Source organism: Nyctereutes procyonoides, unplaced genomic scaffold (genome assembly GCF_905146905.1).
Source record: "Nyctereutes procyonoides isolate TBG_1078 unplaced genomic scaffold, NYPRO_anot_genome, whole genome shotgun sequence".
Taxonomy (NCBI): Eukaryota; Metazoa; Chordata; class Mammalia; order Carnivora; family Canidae; genus Nyctereutes; species Nyctereutes procyonoides.
The window spans coordinates 30,571,958-30,589,722 of record NW_026575120.1 but is presented as its reverse complement, the minus strand read 5'-3'; the positions used below and the strand labels follow the sequence as shown (position 1 = coordinate 30,589,722).

The window sequence follows — 17,765 nt, the reverse complement described above, 5'->3', positions numbered from 1 at the left end:
TTTTTAATAATTATTTTTTATTGGTGTTCAATTTGCCAACATACAGAATAACACCCAGTGCTCATCCCGTCAAGTGCCCACCTCAGTGCCTGTCACCCAGTCACCCCCACAACCCCCCGCCTACCTCCCCTTCCACCACCCCTAGTTCGTTTCCCAGAGTTAGGAGTCTTCCATGTTTTGTCTCCCCTTCTGATATTTCCCACTTTTTTTTCTCCTTTCCCCCCAACAGCCTTTTTGCCAGCACCATTCTTTCTACCACACTAGACTGAGTGCTGACAGACTATAGAGCCTGCTATAAAATAATAAACTTCAGGAGGAGGCTGGGGACCACTGGTCCCTGTCCTCATGGCAGGAAGAGGGCATCCACAACTTACCATATCTTTGATTTGGCAATGCCCATAGCTGAAGACGATGGCGTTGGGGGGATTGCCCACAGGCAGCATCACTGCAAAGGAGATGCACATGGTGACTGGGATCAGAGTGTAGAGTGGATTAATGTGCAGCGTTTCAGACTAGGAGAAGAGAGAATTCACAGAAACATGAGCGTTGACGTTAGGCTTGCATTTCTTGGGCTTAACATCGCAAACATGCTCAAAATGGCAGCTCGGCGTTGGCTAATTTCTGCTGGATGCCATGTGCTACAAGTAGTTAAATCACTACCCTTAAGGGCACACGGTGCTGGGCAACCCAGGTGGGCTCCTGCTGCTCACTTACTCCCTGTGGAAACATGGGTTTGGGATTCCTTCCTAGAAGGGATGTGTCATTTCCTGGTGCTGGCCTAATTTTATTCTTTAGCCAGGAGATTCATTCTTCAAACTCAAGTCTCTTGGATAAGTTACTTTGGTTGAGGTGAGGGGTCCCTCTAGGTAAGATGCTTGCATTGTATGGGATTTGAACCCATGGTCTTGCCCTCAGTGTTGCAGAGTCTTAACTAAGTGTATCCTGGTGCTCACACAGACGATGGAGGGAGCAGTTGGAAGGAGACATCTGAACAAAGAGCAAAGACAGTGGCTGGGGGTAGTTTGGGGTTAAAAAGAGCAGAAGGATATCATTTTGTTGGGGATGAGGAGGAGGTGGCTTCATTTTATAGGTTCCACCTTGCTAATGGGACAGACGCAGCATTGTGTGTAGCGCAGTACCTTGGGGACTGCTTAGCCAGGCTAAGATCCGGTGGTGGCTCCCCTCCCCTCATTCATGAATAAAAGATTGTTCTGAGACCATGGGATGAGGGTGGCATTGATTGCCTCTATTCTCAGGACCTCCCCCATCCCTACCCCCACCCCCGACAGTGAAACTCAGGGGAGGTGGTGACGACAGAGTTGTGGTCTTGGGCTTGACAGCTGAGTGTACTTCTGGGAGCATTTTGCCCCCATTTTCCATAGTTCTTCCTCTGGCCCTACTCTTAGGTCTTAGGAGAGATAGAAATGATGATTGTAGGAATTGGAATCCTAGGGTTATTTATTCACTTATCATATTTGAAACACTTCATTTCCAAACTATGGCTGGAGCACCAATCAGTGGAGGCTGTGGCAATAACCAGACGAGAGAGTACAGCCGTGGACCTGCTCCTCGGGCCCAAGGCAGCCCGTCCTGACACGTGGGAGCCCTGCCCTACTCACCAGGCTGCATAGGATGGGCAGGAAGATGGTGATGGTGGCTGGGTTGCTCACAAACTCTGTGACAATGGACACCAGGATGCATGCCAACAGGGTGACAGCCCACGGTGGGAGGCCACTCAGAGACAACATCTGGTGTCCAATCCACGTGGAGAGGCCAGAGCTCTGCAGGAAGATGGGTGATAGAGTAAGAAGAAAGGAGAAAAAGCACATTCCCCATGGAAGTTTTGGACTCCAGAAGGTCAGGGATGTTGGGGGGCTGGAAGGAACCACTAGGGGTCATCTAATTTGCCTTCCTATTTTCAAGCAGACTGGACCCAGAGGCATTACTGATTTGATGATGGGATCATTTTTACAGCCCAGAAAATTCTTTATGGTTCTATCACATTCAATTTTGGGATTTCCTAGGCATTCATCACAGGGCATAGCGAGCAACCCATCCTAATTGCTGTGATTCTTCGTAGGATTTTGCTGATGGTTTGGCAGGGGCTGGAGATCTTCGGGGCAATGGGCCCCTCAACTTCAATCTCCTTACACTCTCCAGCCTGTGACATTTTCACTCTGTCATCCAGCCAATGGTGCTTTTTACACAGACCACCCCCGCCAGTGTAATCCTTAATTCTGTTTTTGAAGTGTGGCTCTCTCAGGTGCCTGGGTGGCTCAGTCAGTTAAGCATCTGCCTTCAGCTCAGGTCATGATCCCAGGCTCCTGGGATCGAGTCCTTCAGGGCTCTGGGATCAAGTCACCCATGGAGTTCCCTGCTCAGCAGCGAGTCTGCTTCTCCCTCTCCCTCTGCTGCTCCCCCTTGCTCATGTGCGCGCATGCTCGAGTTCTCTCTCTCTATTGCATGCACTTTCTCAAATAAAATCTTAAGAAATCTAGCTCTCTTATCACCTGTGGAAGGGGGAAGATTATCAATGTCTTTGGATAGTCCCCTTCCTTGTGGTTTGTGCAGAGTCGGGGGGCAGGCCTGAACCCTGGAAGCTTTACATAGAGGGATTACCTGTCTATCTGAGCTTAGTGGGAAGATGCCACCCCCCTAGCCCACAAATCTTGTCATGCAGCCCCGGCCTGTTTCAGGTTCAATCTCATCATGGCTGACATCAGGATCTACAATCCACCAGTGCTTTTTCACGACACAAGATACGAAGGCATGTTGCCACTCTCAAACCCTTTTCCATTAGCAAAATTTATATAGATCTACTCCAATAAATGAGTATCTCCCACTTGGAATAACATATTTGGTTGGAAGTTGTTCATTTGCCAGTGGTGAAGATTCCCTCCCTCCCTTAAAAAATAAAGGACGCCCGTTGAGTTTTATGCTAAAACCCTAGGTTACCATATGCATTCTCCTGCCCTCCCTCCCTCCTCCTCTCTCTTCTATGGTTGATGTGCTCTAACTTTTCGTACCTACCAGAGAGACTGCAAATGCACTAAAGAAAGGAGAGTAGAGCCCAAAGCAAGGTGAGATTTTATGATTCCTCAAGCTATGACTCCTACTCATATTAAAGACAGCCTCACCGCATTGTCAGCAGGCTGCTTTATCTCCCCTTTCCAAATTCCTCAAAGGCTATTTGATCTCTACAGCACCCTGACCACCTCAAGGGAAGCTCGTAGATAGCTGGTGGCAAAAGGCCTTCAGAATTCTCTCTGCTGTAGCCATTTTACCTGGGAGCACCTTTTTCTTTTTGCTCTACTGCCTATGGGCTGCAAATCCAACATGGGACTACAGCAATTCATGACTGGTACCTCTTCTAGCATATTAAGCCTTACCCACTGGACAAACGGGAGGAAGAACATTTAGCTGAGTGGGAATAGTACTTCTTATAAAGAAACAGAGCTCCATTTATCACATTATTCAGATAGTACTCAGAGCTAAAGTAAAAATAGCAATTTTTTCCAGAAGCTTTTTTATACTGTAATTTGAAAGAAATCCACAAATTAGATTGCCAATTTAGAGAAAAGCACAACAAAGGACGTCTTATTTTTTTTTTAAACCTTGGTACAAAAAAACTTTACATTGGATTTAACCTCGTGTCAAGACTGAAATTATCTCAAACTTGATAGGAATCACCTATGTCATACTTGACATATTAAAATTAGTAGACTCAGTAGATTTTACAGAAATATCAACTATGCTGTCTGTAGCACACACACATTTGTAGTTAAAATCTTTCCGGGCTAGATGCAGTGGCCCAAACTATCAATAAAGAAAAGTATGATATTCTGAACTTGGAAATACCAATAGCACATATACAGGATTGCTTGAAAGATGGGACACGTAGTAGTGGCTAGCAATGAAATTTTAAATGATTTTAGTTTCAATAAAGATGTTGATATGAATGTCAAGGAAGCCTTATAAAAGCTTTCATAAAAATACAGATTGGTGCTTGAATCGGAGGTGAGAGATAGGGCTCCAGTAATACGACTTTTACTCTGTAGGAGACTGGCCACCTCTGGACCATATTGGAATAAGGCCAAGGGCAGAGTGTAGTGAGTCCTAAGGAGCAGCCAGCACAGTAAGGGGTCACTACTTCTTGAAGAATGGTGGAGGAACTAGGGAGTTTTAGTTTTGGGGGGGATGATCTAAGGGGATCTAATAACTTTATTACTTTAATCATTATTACCTAGGATCGGGTTCGAGAGAACAGAGCCAACCAGTGGAAGACATACGGAAGACCAGAGCTAAAAGTAAAGACCACCTCTCTGTTCCCTGCTCAGGGAGTGCCCTGCCACTGGTGGTGTTCGAGCCCAGGGGTGTCCTGCAGGGAATTCTCTCACTGGGTAGGAGACGGGACGCAGTGTCCTTCAGGGTTCCTTCCACCTGGGGGATTCTGTGATCTTAGATGCAGATAGCATTGGCCGTTAGTGAATGGGCAGCCAAAAAGCAAGCCAAGTTAATATAGCAAAGGTCGAGGGAAAAACGGTGTGAACCTGATTAATTTGGGGGTGTCCTTTTCTATTTCAGGAAGGGCTAACATTTTAGGAAATTCAACTATTTCCCACCAGCCCCTTCTATAAGATCTTATCCCAATTCCTCCCAATCAGGAAAGCCAGGCACCTGTGTAGCATTTACATCAGCGTTAGCATGCATTCTCCAAAGGGGCTCAATGTATGCATGTGGGAGGATTGAAGGAGTTTGCTGTGTGTCAATTTGGGGTGTCTCTGGACCCCTACAGCCTCTTACTACCACTGTCAAATGCTCAGAAGGAGATGGCTATAGAAACCAACCTTTTGCCAGTGACATTGTGGGCTGGTGAGTGAGGTGGGAGTGCCCACATGCCCTGACTCCCCAGCACGGCTGGTCTCTAACTCCCCATCCTCAATAGTGCTAGTTTAGAGGTTCAGGGTAGGACAGGATACCCACGCCTGGCCGTACTCTTCCCCTGGGTGAATGTTCATCTCTCCCTCAGCACCTTGGAGTCTTCCTCCCAGAATAGAAATGACTCATTAGGTAAAGCTGCTTAAAACAAACTGTTGGCCCAATAAGAATAGAAATCAAGAGTTACCTTGCTGCCAGAGGCCAGAGCATAGCCTCCTCCCACCAGAATGACAATCTCCCAGGGCATGGTCTTCTGGAAGTCCTTCCATGTGATGATGGGCTCTGTCCCCAGGGAGGGCTCCTGGCTCTGCCCTGGATCACAGGTAGAGGAAGAGCAGGATGAGGGTTTGTGGAGACAAGGACCTAATTGGTGAACTGATGGCTGGGGAGGCTGCTCTGCTATTGGGGGGCAGAAGGGGAGCCTCAGAACAGCCTTGGTGAGGCTCTTCTGAAAATTCTGACTTGGGTATGGTTGACCAGAGCCAGCCCTGACTTCTTCCCTTGAACCTCTCTCACCATCACTCTTCTTCCCAAAGCAAGGCTTCTTTGCTGGAATCAGGAAGAGGAGGAAGCCGAGGAAAACAGAGACCGTGGCATCGGTGCGGTAGCCCTTCCTAGCAAAGAAACGAGCAGGGCTGGGGGCAGAGGGCCAGGAGGGAGGGGAGCACCAGGTCTCAGGACGGTCTGTGGGAACACAGTGCCTCTCTTTAGGGCCCAATCTAGAGGGTCCTCCGCCTGCCTTCCTGCATCAGCTGCCATACTCATTTAACGGGCAAGGGTTGGAGGCTGGAGGCCGGGCCCCACTAGTGTAGATGTCTCGGTGCGGATCATGGGCCCATTAGAAGGAGAGATCAGGGGTTATTTCGATAGAGGAGACTCTGGAAGGATAACTTCTCTTTCCTACAAGGGTCACACTTCTGTGTGTGTCTTTGCTCAGTTGAGAAGCTGAACAGAGAGAGCTGTGGCCCTGGTCCTCGGGGGTCCTGTGGGGGTGGCCCTGGGGCCTCTGCCTGCCACTGCCTGCCTCAGCCTGCCAAGGCCTCGGCCACCCCCGGCCACACTCTCTCACAGCTGGCCTTTGACCTTAAGCCTCAGAGCCACCTGCAAGACAACTGAGGTTTCAAGAGCTTAGGAAACAAAACCAAGGTCACACGGCTGGGCAGGGGGCAGCATGAGATCCCAACCCCAGACTCAGATGCCACACGCTCTGTTTTCTTCCTGCCTCCACACTTTGGCTTCCCTCAAGAGAGGCCCCTTGCAAGGGGATGTTGTGCTTCCTGGGCTCATGGCTGCCCCTGCGAGCCAAGGAGGGACACCCTGCCCGAAGGATCTGCATCAGGGGGTGATTCTTAAAGGAGGAGACAAGACCACTTACTTCTCAAAGAAAGAATCCCAGCCAGGAACAAAGCCAGGCTCCCGGGTAAACCACAGCACGGTCATCAGGATGAAGAAAAATCCAGTTACCATTTCAGGGTAGCTATGAAATACAACAGGAAGAGCTGCTCCGGGATCTGGGAGGTCTCTGCTGGCTTCTTCACTCCTCCCGGGCGGGGCTGCTGTGTCCAGAGCCCCCATCCTGGAGACAGAACAGCCACTGCCCCGCTGCTCTGAACAGCCCGACTGAAGTGGGAAGAGGGCCAAGAAGATGCCAGAAAACAGATGTCGCCCGTGACTCCGGGAGCAGCTGAGGTGGGAAGGGAGGAGGGGGCACAGCTGCAGACATTGAGGCAACAATACAGGGCAGGGCCTCCCAGGAGGACACAGTGACACAGGCCCCCACGCTCTGCTAGTGGGCCTGGAGCGGCCACAGCCCTTCGGAGGGAATTTGACGATGCTACCAGGAGCCTTAAATTTGGTCCTTCCTTTCGTGTAAGGGAATAACCAGAGATGCACAGTGATATGTTACCTACTTAAAGATTAAACACTGAAAGTGGGAACAACCTACATATTCAGTGATATCCCGTGACATCAGATACATTTTGGTCTAACTGTAGGTTCAAATGTGATGCATCTGATCATTATGTTTGCACTGCAGAGCTAATGGCCTGGGAATAAGAGGACAGTCTAGTGCTGAGTGAAAAAAGACCATGTTCAGTTTGGACTGAGTTTTAGCAAAAATGCATATAATTTTGCACAAAAAAACAGAAGGAAGAGTAATTACGGTAACAGTTGGGAACAGTTAACACTGAATAAAAGGAAAGTCCGTTTTAGTTTTCTCTATTTTCCCGTATTTTCTGAATGCTCTACAATGAACACGCACTCCTTTTATAAATCAAAACATTTAAAAATTACTGCTTATACCAGGATCCTTTTGCCTAAAGCCATCTGCCTACACCATGAAAGGAGAAAAACCCCACCAAGTAGGATGTGTGGTCACTGGAGAAAGCCGATGATGGCTGAGGGGGTGGTGATTCCTTGGGCCCTCTGGCTTTAAGTCTGCATTTGATGATGCTCGATGCCCCCCAGCTCCCTAGGAGTGGCCCTGGGACCGGCAGTGGTCCGTTCAGAGCAGTGTGGGGCGCTGACTTCACAGGACATTGGGTCTGTCCCAAGAGGGTGCTGTGTTGTCTCACACTTCCTTCCCCGGCCCCCCATCTGTGCCGTCCACCCCACACCATGGCTATACCTTGGACTTGGAACACGACAAAGGGGGAGGGCGGCCTCCTGCAATCTGGGCCAGCTGGCCTTGGGCATTCAGCAGCATCTCCAAGTGCCAGGATTCGTAGCTGTGGAAAGCCCCCCAGCTCAAGGGACTGCCGAGAACAAGGCTGCTTGTGTGCTCACTTTACCTGCCATGCTTTCTCTCCTGGAGGAGGAGAGAGGATGAAGGGCTGATTTTTACCTAATGGCTCCCAGCTTTTCATATTCCTCTTGGATTCTCTTCTCTGACAGCTCTTCCCTTTTGGTCTTCTTCTTCTTGCTTAGAGAGCAGGTCTCTCTAAAGCTGAGAAAGAAGAAGAGCAGAAGGATAAAGGAAGCGTGCTTCTGAGGCCTAGAGGAGTCAAGGAGTAAGCAAATACTAAACTGCTGGCTGCCTGTAATCACTCACCCCCTCTTCCACACTCTGCCCCTCCAACCCCGGCTGTCCTACGACTCAGCCTCCCCTCAACCTCTCCCCTTGGCTTCCAGGACTATCCATCTGGGTGTATCCCTGGTGTATCGACGTGAAGGATCATGTTTGACAGACTTGTGTGACTGTATGGATGGGGGGTAGTTTTTACATACAGAAGTATACAGCTGTCACTGATTTGATAGTTGCCTCTGAGTTCTTGAAAAAAAAAATCCAATGGGAGTCTTGGATCCGGTGAACCAATAGCAAGACATCCTATTTATCTTCCCTTTATGTGTTTGAGGATCATCAAAATATGGTTATGAAGAAAAGCTTGCTAAGCAGATTAATATCAGAAATAATATTGCAAGAGGAATATCTAACTTGTGATTTGGAGAGATATGTGAATATTTCATGCATGAATCACTCGTGTCTAGAAGATTCGATAGGAATCTATCGAAGCCTAAGGAATTCTTCTACTTGGAGTCACATTTCTTTAGAAGTTAGTTCAAATTACTCTGTCTGCTTTGAGAGAAATGAAACTACATTGACCATAGTCCCATTCAGACTATTTATAAATCTGATACTTCCTTTAACTAGGTAGTTGGTGGGGGTGGGGGGTTTGGGGTGGGGGTTACCAGTTAGCTGGTGTTAAGAACATTCCATTGTAGAGCTTATAGTGAAGTGCCAAGGCCATGTATATTTAGTTCCTAGAACCAGTGATGCCTGACTCCCCGTCTAGTCCAGTGCCTTCTTGCACATCCTCCGTGGTCACTTGGCAGCTCCCCCTTGGGTGGTGCTCCCCAGGGCTCCCGCCGTGACTCTGGAGGATGGACGGGAGAGCCTCGCTACCTCACTGGCAGGGCCCTGGGACTCACTTGCAGCCCAGGAACAGCCAGTGCATCCAGAACCAGCTGACCACCAGCATGATGAGGGAGATGGGAAAGCTGAAGAGGAACCAGGTGCCAAAGTTGACCACCTCTGCAGCTGGATACTGGCTGGAGGGGAAAGAACCAAGTCAGTGACTAGAAATGGATTCTCACGTGGTTTCTGGGGGGTGATAAGCTAAACACTCCTTAAGAAGACATACATCACAGCTAATGGTAGAGAGGACTGTAATGATACAGTGAAACATTGTCTAGAACTCACGTATTTGACAGTTGTAACTGTACAGGACCCAGCCAAGAATGATGAAGTAAGCCAAAAAGGACATCTAAGCAACCAAACTTGATAAATCACTGAAGTGTATATACTTTGCACTCAGGAGAACCACTCAGGATCTGTTTGCTCTTCATTTATGGAAAGATTCTGGAAAGTTACTCATCTGGTTTTTAGGTCAACAGAGAATGGAAAGAGCAGTCTGGTATACTTGTTTATAAGGAAACCAAAGGAATGTGAGCTTTGATTAGGGGATGCAAGGCACTGATTCTGGAGAAGTTGGACTCTAGAGCATCACGAAGGTTCCAGGTATTAACTGTGCCCATAGGGAACCGTGGCTTGGAATCCCCAAATATTTGATCAACATCCACTGCTATCCTAGGGGCTCAGGGAGGTTACCGAGAGGACCCTTTATTCCTCAGGAAGGGCTGTGGCCCCCAGCCCTGATGTTGTTTTCCTGGGGAGCTGGGATGGGCCACAGGTGAGCCATGACGTTAGCCAAGACAACGTCTGTGTTCCTTTCCTCTGGAATTGCTACCTCTAAGGTGGGAGGAGATTGCCCCTCTTTTCACACTAGGCACTGCGTGGAAAAAGACACCAAGAGCAGATTCTCTTCTCCCCACAAGAGAGAATGCAATGGAGAATGCAACGTCATCCCAGGGACATCCACTCTTTTGCACCATGGCCTGGTCAGGGACTTACCTTTACCATCCACCTGCTTCTTGGGAAATTGTGACAGCTTGTGCCTTCCCTAAGGGCCAGAGTGGCTCACTGATAGCGGGTGGCGGGAAGAAGGACTTTTGGAGCTAGAAGGATACCAGGGGGTGTAAATCACTGGGTGACTCACTCTGGCCTGCAGCAGGCTAACCGGCCTAAGGTCTGTTGCATCATCTCTTCTCTGTACATAGAAATCTAGACCCTGCTCCTGGACTCAGGAAAAAGGAATGGGCTTTTAGAATAGATTAAATAAACTTTTGTGGGTGAATATGAGGGCCTACTACCATTTACGGCACTTCAGAAAGTGTAACAACTAACTTGTAGATTTTTGCCACACGGCCAGACTGAACTCGGGGGGTGGTCTGTTCACCAACGCCAAGAAGAACAGTGTGGCGGCACTTTCAGGCAGTGGAGATCCAGAGAGCCCACCGTCCTTTCACGGGATCCCTACGGTTGTGACTAAAGGTACCATGACAGCCCCGGAGGGAGGCCAAGAGAATATGAATTGGCCCGACCACAGGGTGAATCAGGAATTAAAGAGCAGAGACTCAAAGTCTGGACAGAGTAATATGATGTGAGGATTCTCACAGCTCAGATCCTGGGGACTTGGGTCTTAACATTTCATTGGCCCTTCCTCCTCCCTCTTTACCTTCCTTGCTTCCTTCCTTCCTTTTCCTGCCAAAATGAAGGGAGTGCTTCTCTTGTCTGATCTCTTTCTCTCCTGTCTGCTCTAGAACCCTTCCTGTGTTCTCAGGGACATCAGGCTATCAGTTGTCCCCTCTCTCCCAAATCTTTCATCTTCCTCTCACCTGGATGTCCCTATCTACATTCAAATGTCCTCCATCTTAAAAGTCCCTCTTGACCCCACTTGACTCTTCCGTTATCATCGTCCCATACCTCTCCTCATCACAGACAACTTTGTCCACTCACCCCCAGCTTACTCCTCAACTCACGGAAATTTGGCTTCACTTTTCAGTCACTTGACCGAATTGCTCTTGCCTAGGTCACCAGTGACCTTCATGTCATGGAATTGAATCTTTTTGTCCTTTTGCTTAGTCATTCAGCCACTTTAGACAGTATGGCCCATGCCTTCCTCCTTGAACGCTTTCTTCCCTTGGATAGAATGACACCAGATTTTCCTCTTCCCTGTGTGATACCCTATTGTTCTCTCATTTATAGTCTACTTTAAAAATTTGAGCTTAATATTTACGGCTCCTGCTCTACTTACTCCACATATTCTCCCAGAGTGATGGATCTCCTTCACTCTCTTGGCTTCACTTGCCACATGCCTCCCACCAGGACCCACTACCATCTAATTAGTGGGCCCCAGTACAAAATGCAAATGTGGGGCCGCTTGTTCAAAAATGATTAAGAATTCCCAGATGGTGACAGTGGACCATCAAGCTAAGGGTGGGGTCCTTCTCAGCATCGTGGTCCAGTGGGACCGTATAGGTCATGTGCTCAGGAAGACAGCTCTGCAGGCCGCTGACTTTAAATCTATGCCTTTCACCTAAAAATGTTTAGGAGATTCAGAGCTGTGTATCCCTCTGGCCATCTCAACCTCTACATCAACATCTCCTTATTTTTCTGCTCCTTTAGGTCAAGGGCAGCTCTGTTCTCCCAGCTGCGGAGACCATGAGTCTGACAATCAGACTTGGCCCTTCCCTCCCTCGGGCTCTTTCTAATCCTATTGAGGCTGGTCAAGCCTACCTCTGCCTTTCTCTCAAATCTGACCACTTCTCCTCACTGCTGCCTGGGTTTGCAGGCCACCACCAGCTCTCTCCTGGGCATCTGCAGTGGTGTCCAAAGTTGTCAGCCTGCTGCCTACTTTCTCTCTTCCATGTTTTCAATCCTGAATCAGTTTTCAAAACTATAAATCTGATCACCTTGCTCCCTGCCTATAATTCCTCAAAGGCTACCCACGGCCTTCTAGATGAAGTCCAAGTTCCTGAGTGGGCCACAGGAGGCCCTTTGCCATCTCTGTGTCTACCTCTGGCCTCCCTTTACCCTCTACCATTCTCTCCTATGTGCTCTGCTCACTGGCCACTGAGTCCTTCCACTCACTGTTGTGTTGGTCTGGAAAACCTCCCTTTCTCCAGGGTATGCCCACTGTGCTTCCGGTATTGTTTCTGTAGCTGTGTCCTTGGGGAGGTGTGTCCTCCCTGTAGACTGGGTGGCCCCCGTGGGCTCTCCCAGCAGAACCACCCCCACTCCAGTCACACCGAGCTATCATGCTCCACAGTCTCTTTTCCCTCTGGGTATGGAAACGGTTCCAGTTCCATTTTCTGCCCTATCCTTATCATCTCATTCTGCTCCCGACACGTACTGGGTGGTTGGTAGATATTTGTGGATCTGGTGAGTTCCTTACTTGTTGAAGTGTTCCAAGAAAATGAGGCTGGTGGACGTGCCAATGATGGTGGTCAGGCCCCCAATGGTAGCAGCATAAGATATGCTCAGAGACAGGCACTTGCAGATCATCTGGTCATGCTGGGACTTGTACTTTCTGTTGAGCTCCTGGTTCCTGGGGCCGGGGATCAGGACTAGTGGCTTTTCCTATCAGAGAAAAATTAGTGAATCTTTCCAACCCGGTGTGGGCTGTCCAGCACACAAAGCATGAAAGCAGGGGCACCACGGTGCCATGGAAGGTTTGATGCTTGGGGGTCAGAAGGACAAATCCCCATCCTAGCTCTACCATTTACCAATTTGGGCAGCTCCTCTGAATCACCTATTCTTCTGCAAAATGAAGAAAAGCCTATTTTCTCCACCAGATTGTTGTGAAGAGTAATTGAGGTAATATATGGAAAGCACTGAGAATACTTCCTGGCATTTAACAAATGGTAAGCGATAGGTACTTTTGTTGTTAGTAACAGCATGTTGTATTTTCACCTGAACTCCAGCAGACCTGGTTGCTCTCTGCTTTGTGTGTCAGTGACACATGGGAGCTGGTGGTTCTCTCTCTGGATTTGGAGTAAAAGTCCTGCCTGGGAGAGGACTGAGAAATACGCCTTGGGAGGCGGAGGGAGTCCAATGTGGGATTCTCTCCTCACCCTTTTCTCCTTCTAGCCTCTTGGTTTTGAATCCCCACTCTCTCCCTTCCCTTGCATATGAGGCTGGCCTTCTGTGCTCCTACAAGGCCCTGCTTAGCCTGATGGTGTAGCCTTTCAGGGTCAGAGGTTGCTGACCTCTGGCCTTAAGTGTAGATAAAGAAGCAAGTGGGGCACTTGGCTGGCTCAGTCAGTTAAGTGTCTAACTTTTGTTTCAGATTAGGTCGTGGTCTCAGCATCCTGGGATGGATGGAGCCGCGCATTGGACTCCATGCTTGGCATAGAGCCAGCTTACGACTCTCTCTCCTTCTCCCTTTACTTCTCCTCAGTGCACTCTCTTTCTCTCAAATAAATAAATACATCTTAAAAAAAGAAAGAAAAAGAAAAGAAGCAGCAGCAAGTACCCTCTGTCCCTCCAGGCCTGGTGTCCTGCCAACTGAGTCTTCGTAAGACCCAGAGCCGCCTGATGCAAACATCAGGAGGCCAAATCCTGGGAAAACCCTGGGAAAGAGGCTGCCTTGCCTCCTTTCTCAAAGCCCTTAACTAATGCCCCACCTCCCAGGAGGGCCTGAGTTGGTCTGGACCCTTGCAAGCCTTCCCGAGAGATTCATTATTCAAGCTGTAAGAGAATTCAGATTCTCTGGTCCGGTGGTTTTCTAAATTTTCCATGAAAATTTTCATGGACCTCCAATATATAAAGCATAATGTAGCATTTACTAAGTGTACATCTGTTTTATAACTGAAAGTAGACACGTGTGGTGAGGGAGACTTGGATTTGAATCGAGATATTCCTCGAATTACTGACTCTGAGGCCTTGGGCACGCGATGTCACCTCCTTCCATTTCATCTGCAGAAATGGAGTTCAAGACTTGCTACCTCCCCGAGCCAAAACTAGGGAGAAAACGCTCAGCACACTGCACTCGGTACATAATCGGTGTTTCATAAATGGTGGCAGTTACTGATGTTGATGGTGGATGTTAAAGAATTGAGATTAAAAAAAAAAAGAATTGAGATTATATGGATGGACACAAAAATTTGAAATCAAGGATTGTCAGTGATAGCCGCAAGTTCATGCCAGCTTCAATATCCATTTTGTTTCTGTATGTTGTTTCAGTGGGATAGCAAGTAGCAGGAAAATACTCATTCACACAAAAAAGGTAGTTTTCTTGCAATCTCAGAATACTCAAATACAATTTGCATTGTTCCCGAAGCACCCTTGGGAAAAAAATGTGAATACCTATGATCTAGTCCAACCCCCAGCTTTTATAGTTGAAGGAAAAAATAGGGCCTTAGATGGTACAATGACTTGCCAAAATCAACCTTGAGTTAGGTGTTTTATCTTCATGGCACACGCAGGCCAGACATGTATGCGGATGGAGTGCCTGGTGACAGCACACGAGCCTGCCACCCTCATAACCTCAAGGTCAGTGCCCCTTGGGAAGCTCGAGAGGAATTCCATGTAGGAAACAGGGTCAGGGGGTGAGTTCCATTACCTGGGATCGGTGCTGCTTCTTGCCCTGGGGATTTGCTGTTTTGACTGGGTTGGTGACTGTGGGCACACCATTCAGGTTCTGTGAGGACAAAGACCATCCCACTGTCAGGAAGGGGATGCGCTGGGCCTCCAGAGGTGCCACGTAATCACCCCACGGCATCCCATGCCTCAGCACTGTGGCCGTTGGAGACCAGAAGCCAGGGAGAGCATGCAGTGGGAAGCCACCCCACTGTGCCTCCGAGACACAGATTCCCATCCAGGTGGTGCCAAGCTGCCCACTTGCAGAGGCTTTCAAAACTTGGTAGAACATGGCTCTGTCCTTGTAGAAGAGCTTGACTTTCTGGAACTTCATTAGCTAATGAAGAATCCTTCATTTTTCTTTAACACGAAGAAAATGAAGAAAAAAAAATCTCACCATAACAAAGTCCAGAGTTTGGTGATCAGAATTTGGGCTGATGTCAGAAGATGTAGAACCAGTTCTGGGGGAAGGGGCGAGGCCATAGACTGTGTTTTCCTCTATAAATGCGACCCTTTGGGGGGCAGCTGAGTGGCTCAATCGGTTAAGCATCCGACTGTAGGGTTCAGCTCAGGTCATGATCTCATGGATCATGGGGTTGATCCTTGCATCAGGCTCCATGCTCAGCAGGAGCTCAGCACATGTGTGTTCTCTTTCTCTAAAATAAATACATCTTTAAATATGGCCCTTTTTATACTACAGTTTTTGTATGGCATCCCCACCACAAGGAATCCCAAGAGTGAACCTTTGACTCTTGGAAATCTGGATGGCTGAGTATTGGGTTTCTTTTCTTCTTTTTTTTTTTAAATAAATTTATTTTTTATTGGTGTTCAATTTGCCAACATATAGAATTGAGTATTGGGTTTCCATGCAAATGTCTAACCTGCACTTTATGAGAGGGCTTATAACCTAAGCCCTCTCAGGGCCAGGATTCGGAGGCAGGCAACCCTTCACCCAGAGCCCATCCAGCCCTCCTCCTGTCCAGGCTCTTGGGAGCACCTCTCCGCTCCCACACCAGTGGCTGCCGCTGAGCCCCAGGACCAGCTGCCGGCCACCTCTGTCCCTGAGTTATCTTGAGGGGCCTCCAAGTGATCTTAAAGCACCGAAGAAACCCAAAGCCTTACCTTGTTCTGCATCAGAGAGGCAAAGTCTGCAGTCGACGGGCTGGAAGAAAGCAAAGAAAATGGGACAACGACATAGGACCAGAGTTCACGAGATAGGAATGCTGTCCCTCAGCCAACAGTGGTGTTGGGTGTAAGTGACCTCTGTAGGGTCTGGTTTCCTTGGCTACCTAGAAGACTAATCTCACATGGGTCTTCCTGGCCTTACAGAGACGCTGTCAGCATCTGTGGGGACAGCGTTTCCTCGGAAGCAGCGCTGACCCTCCTAGTAACTAAGATGGAGTGCTTTTTAGGGGCCAAGTCCACTTACATGTGGACTTTAGTTCTCACGACAGTGCTATCCTCGTAACAGACGGGTGGCACAGGTACCACTGCCTGCATTTTTTTTTTTTTTTAAGATTTTATTCATTTCAGTGCAGCCCGGTGGCTGAGTGGTTTAGCACCGCCTTCGGCCTGGGGCATGACCTCACATCGGGCTCCCTGCAGGGAGCCTGTTTTTCCCTCTGCCTGGGTCTCTACCTCTCTCTCTGTGTCTCTCTCATGAATAAATAAATAAAATATTTATTAAAAAAAGATTTTATTCATTTCAGAGAGAGGAGAGCATGAAGAGGTGGGGGAGACAGAAGGAGAGGAAGAAGCAGACTCCCGACATGGGCCTCGATCTCAGGACCCTGGGATCAGGATTTGAGCTGAAGGCAGGTGCTTAACCATCTGAATCACCCAGGCGCCCCCATAACTACGTGTGTTTCCCACGTAGACGGTGGGCCCAGAGAGGAGCTGCTGTCTGTCTGTCTGTCTGCCTGGAGCCCCAGGGCCCCTGAGCACGTTCTCACGGCTGACTCGGCGAAGGTCACTAACCCTAAGGGACACCTGCAGAATGCTTATCTGAGGCTGGAGGGGCGGGGGGGCCTGGGCTGCGTGTGGAGGGGGACAGATGAGAGCAAGGGGCCGGGACAGCGTCCGATCACTGCTGCACCCCACGACTGGTGGCCTCCGCTCCTGCGCCCGCCAACTCTCTCCCACCCCACGGGTCCCCCCACCCCAGACAGGGGGGTGGCCCTGGACTGCAATGCTGCTTGGTGCTAGGTGCCCGCTTCAGTTTGTCTTGGCTCAGGGACAGTGGTGCCGTGAGGACAGGCAGTGCAGGGCCGTCAGTGTCGGGGCTACCTCTGGGGAGGGTCAGGAGCTGATGGGGTTTGGGGGGAAGCGTTCTTTGAAGAGGGTTGGTAGCCTGGAAGGCGTAGAGTGGGCCGATGTTTCCTGTCCCTCCTTCCCGAAGCGGGGGAGAAGGCCGGCCCGGAGCCCCTCAGACAACCTGGGGGCTGGCCCCCGGGGACCCTGCCGTCCTCACCCGGCTCACAGCCTGGCTTCCACCAGCACCCTGCTAGGGATTTCGAGGGGGCTACTTGAGCTTTAGCTTTGGAGTCTGGGGACACATGTTTAGGTCCGCAGAAGAACGAAAGCAGGGCATGACGCTGGGTGTCATCTCAGGTGGCGCACAAGGACGGTGGCAGAGCCAGAGCTGCATGAAGAGGCCCTACCCCAGAGGCAGAGGCAACCCCAGAAAGAAGAGGCTCGGGGGGTGTGTGGTGGCAGATCCGGGAGGGCCTCGCCACCGCCATCAGCCCGGCGCCCTGCAGAAGCTCACCCGGAGGATGCTCCAGGGATGCTGAAGGGGGGCCCCTGCAAGTGAGAGGGCCAGGGGGTCTCAGAGAGGGGAGGATGCCCGCAGAGGTCGGAAGCAGCAGAGGGAGAGCAGGGCCCAGAGGTTGGGAAGAGGGAAGCTGAGAGAGGAGTCTGTCCCCATGCACTCTGACCTCTGACCCTGCAGGCCTGGGGGATAGGCAGCAGGTGCTGCAGCCGAGAGGCCAAAGTTTTGATGAGTGGGGACCAGACTGTGGACTATCTGCGAAGGAGCTCATTGTGTTCCAACACCGAAAGGAACCAGAGAGAAGCGAGGTTTGCCGGAGATTTCATCAGGGCCGTGGACTGGGACGGGGCGGCCGTGACGGAAGGCAGCGGTCGGGGGGGGGGGGAGCAGAGCTTGTCTCCACCCTTAGGGCTCTCCCAGTTCCGCTCGGGGCAGCTCTCGTTGCCCATGAAGACACCAGACTGCAGAACTCGGCTCTGCTGCACACCCAGCTTTTCCAGGCACTATTCCTCACAGTACCCCTTGAAGGCCACATGTTGATATACAATTTCTGGAAGAAGTGAGCTGTTAATGGATCTG

At 49.7% G+C, this 17,765-nt stretch overlaps 1 protein-coding gene across 1 annotated transcript in view; it reads right to left on the bottom strand.

The window, feature by feature from the left end:
• Nucleotides 1–17,765, bottom strand: part of SLC13A4 (solute carrier family 13 member 4) — a 41,798-nt gene that overhangs the window by 2,274 nt on the left and 21,759 nt on the right. Inside the window, exons 6-15 of the mRNA XM_055335258.1 lie at nt 15,539–15,578; nt 14,400–14,477; nt 12,231–12,415; nt 8,866–8,985; nt 7,781–7,882; nt 6,314–6,415; nt 5,455–5,552; nt 5,126–5,250; nt 1,620–1,781; nt 375–512 (exon numbers count right to left, since the gene is read on the bottom strand). Of these exons, the coding sequence (XP_055191233.1) occupies nt 375–512; nt 1,620–1,781; nt 5,126–5,250; nt 5,455–5,552; nt 6,314–6,415; nt 7,781–7,882; nt 8,866–8,985; nt 12,231–12,415; nt 14,400–14,477; nt 15,539–15,578 (1,150 nt within the window). The remainder of the gene's footprint in view (nt 1–374; nt 513–1,619; nt 1,782–5,125; nt 5,251–5,454; nt 5,553–6,313; nt 6,416–7,780; nt 7,883–8,865; nt 8,986–12,230; nt 12,416–14,399; nt 14,478–15,538; nt 15,579–17,765) is intronic.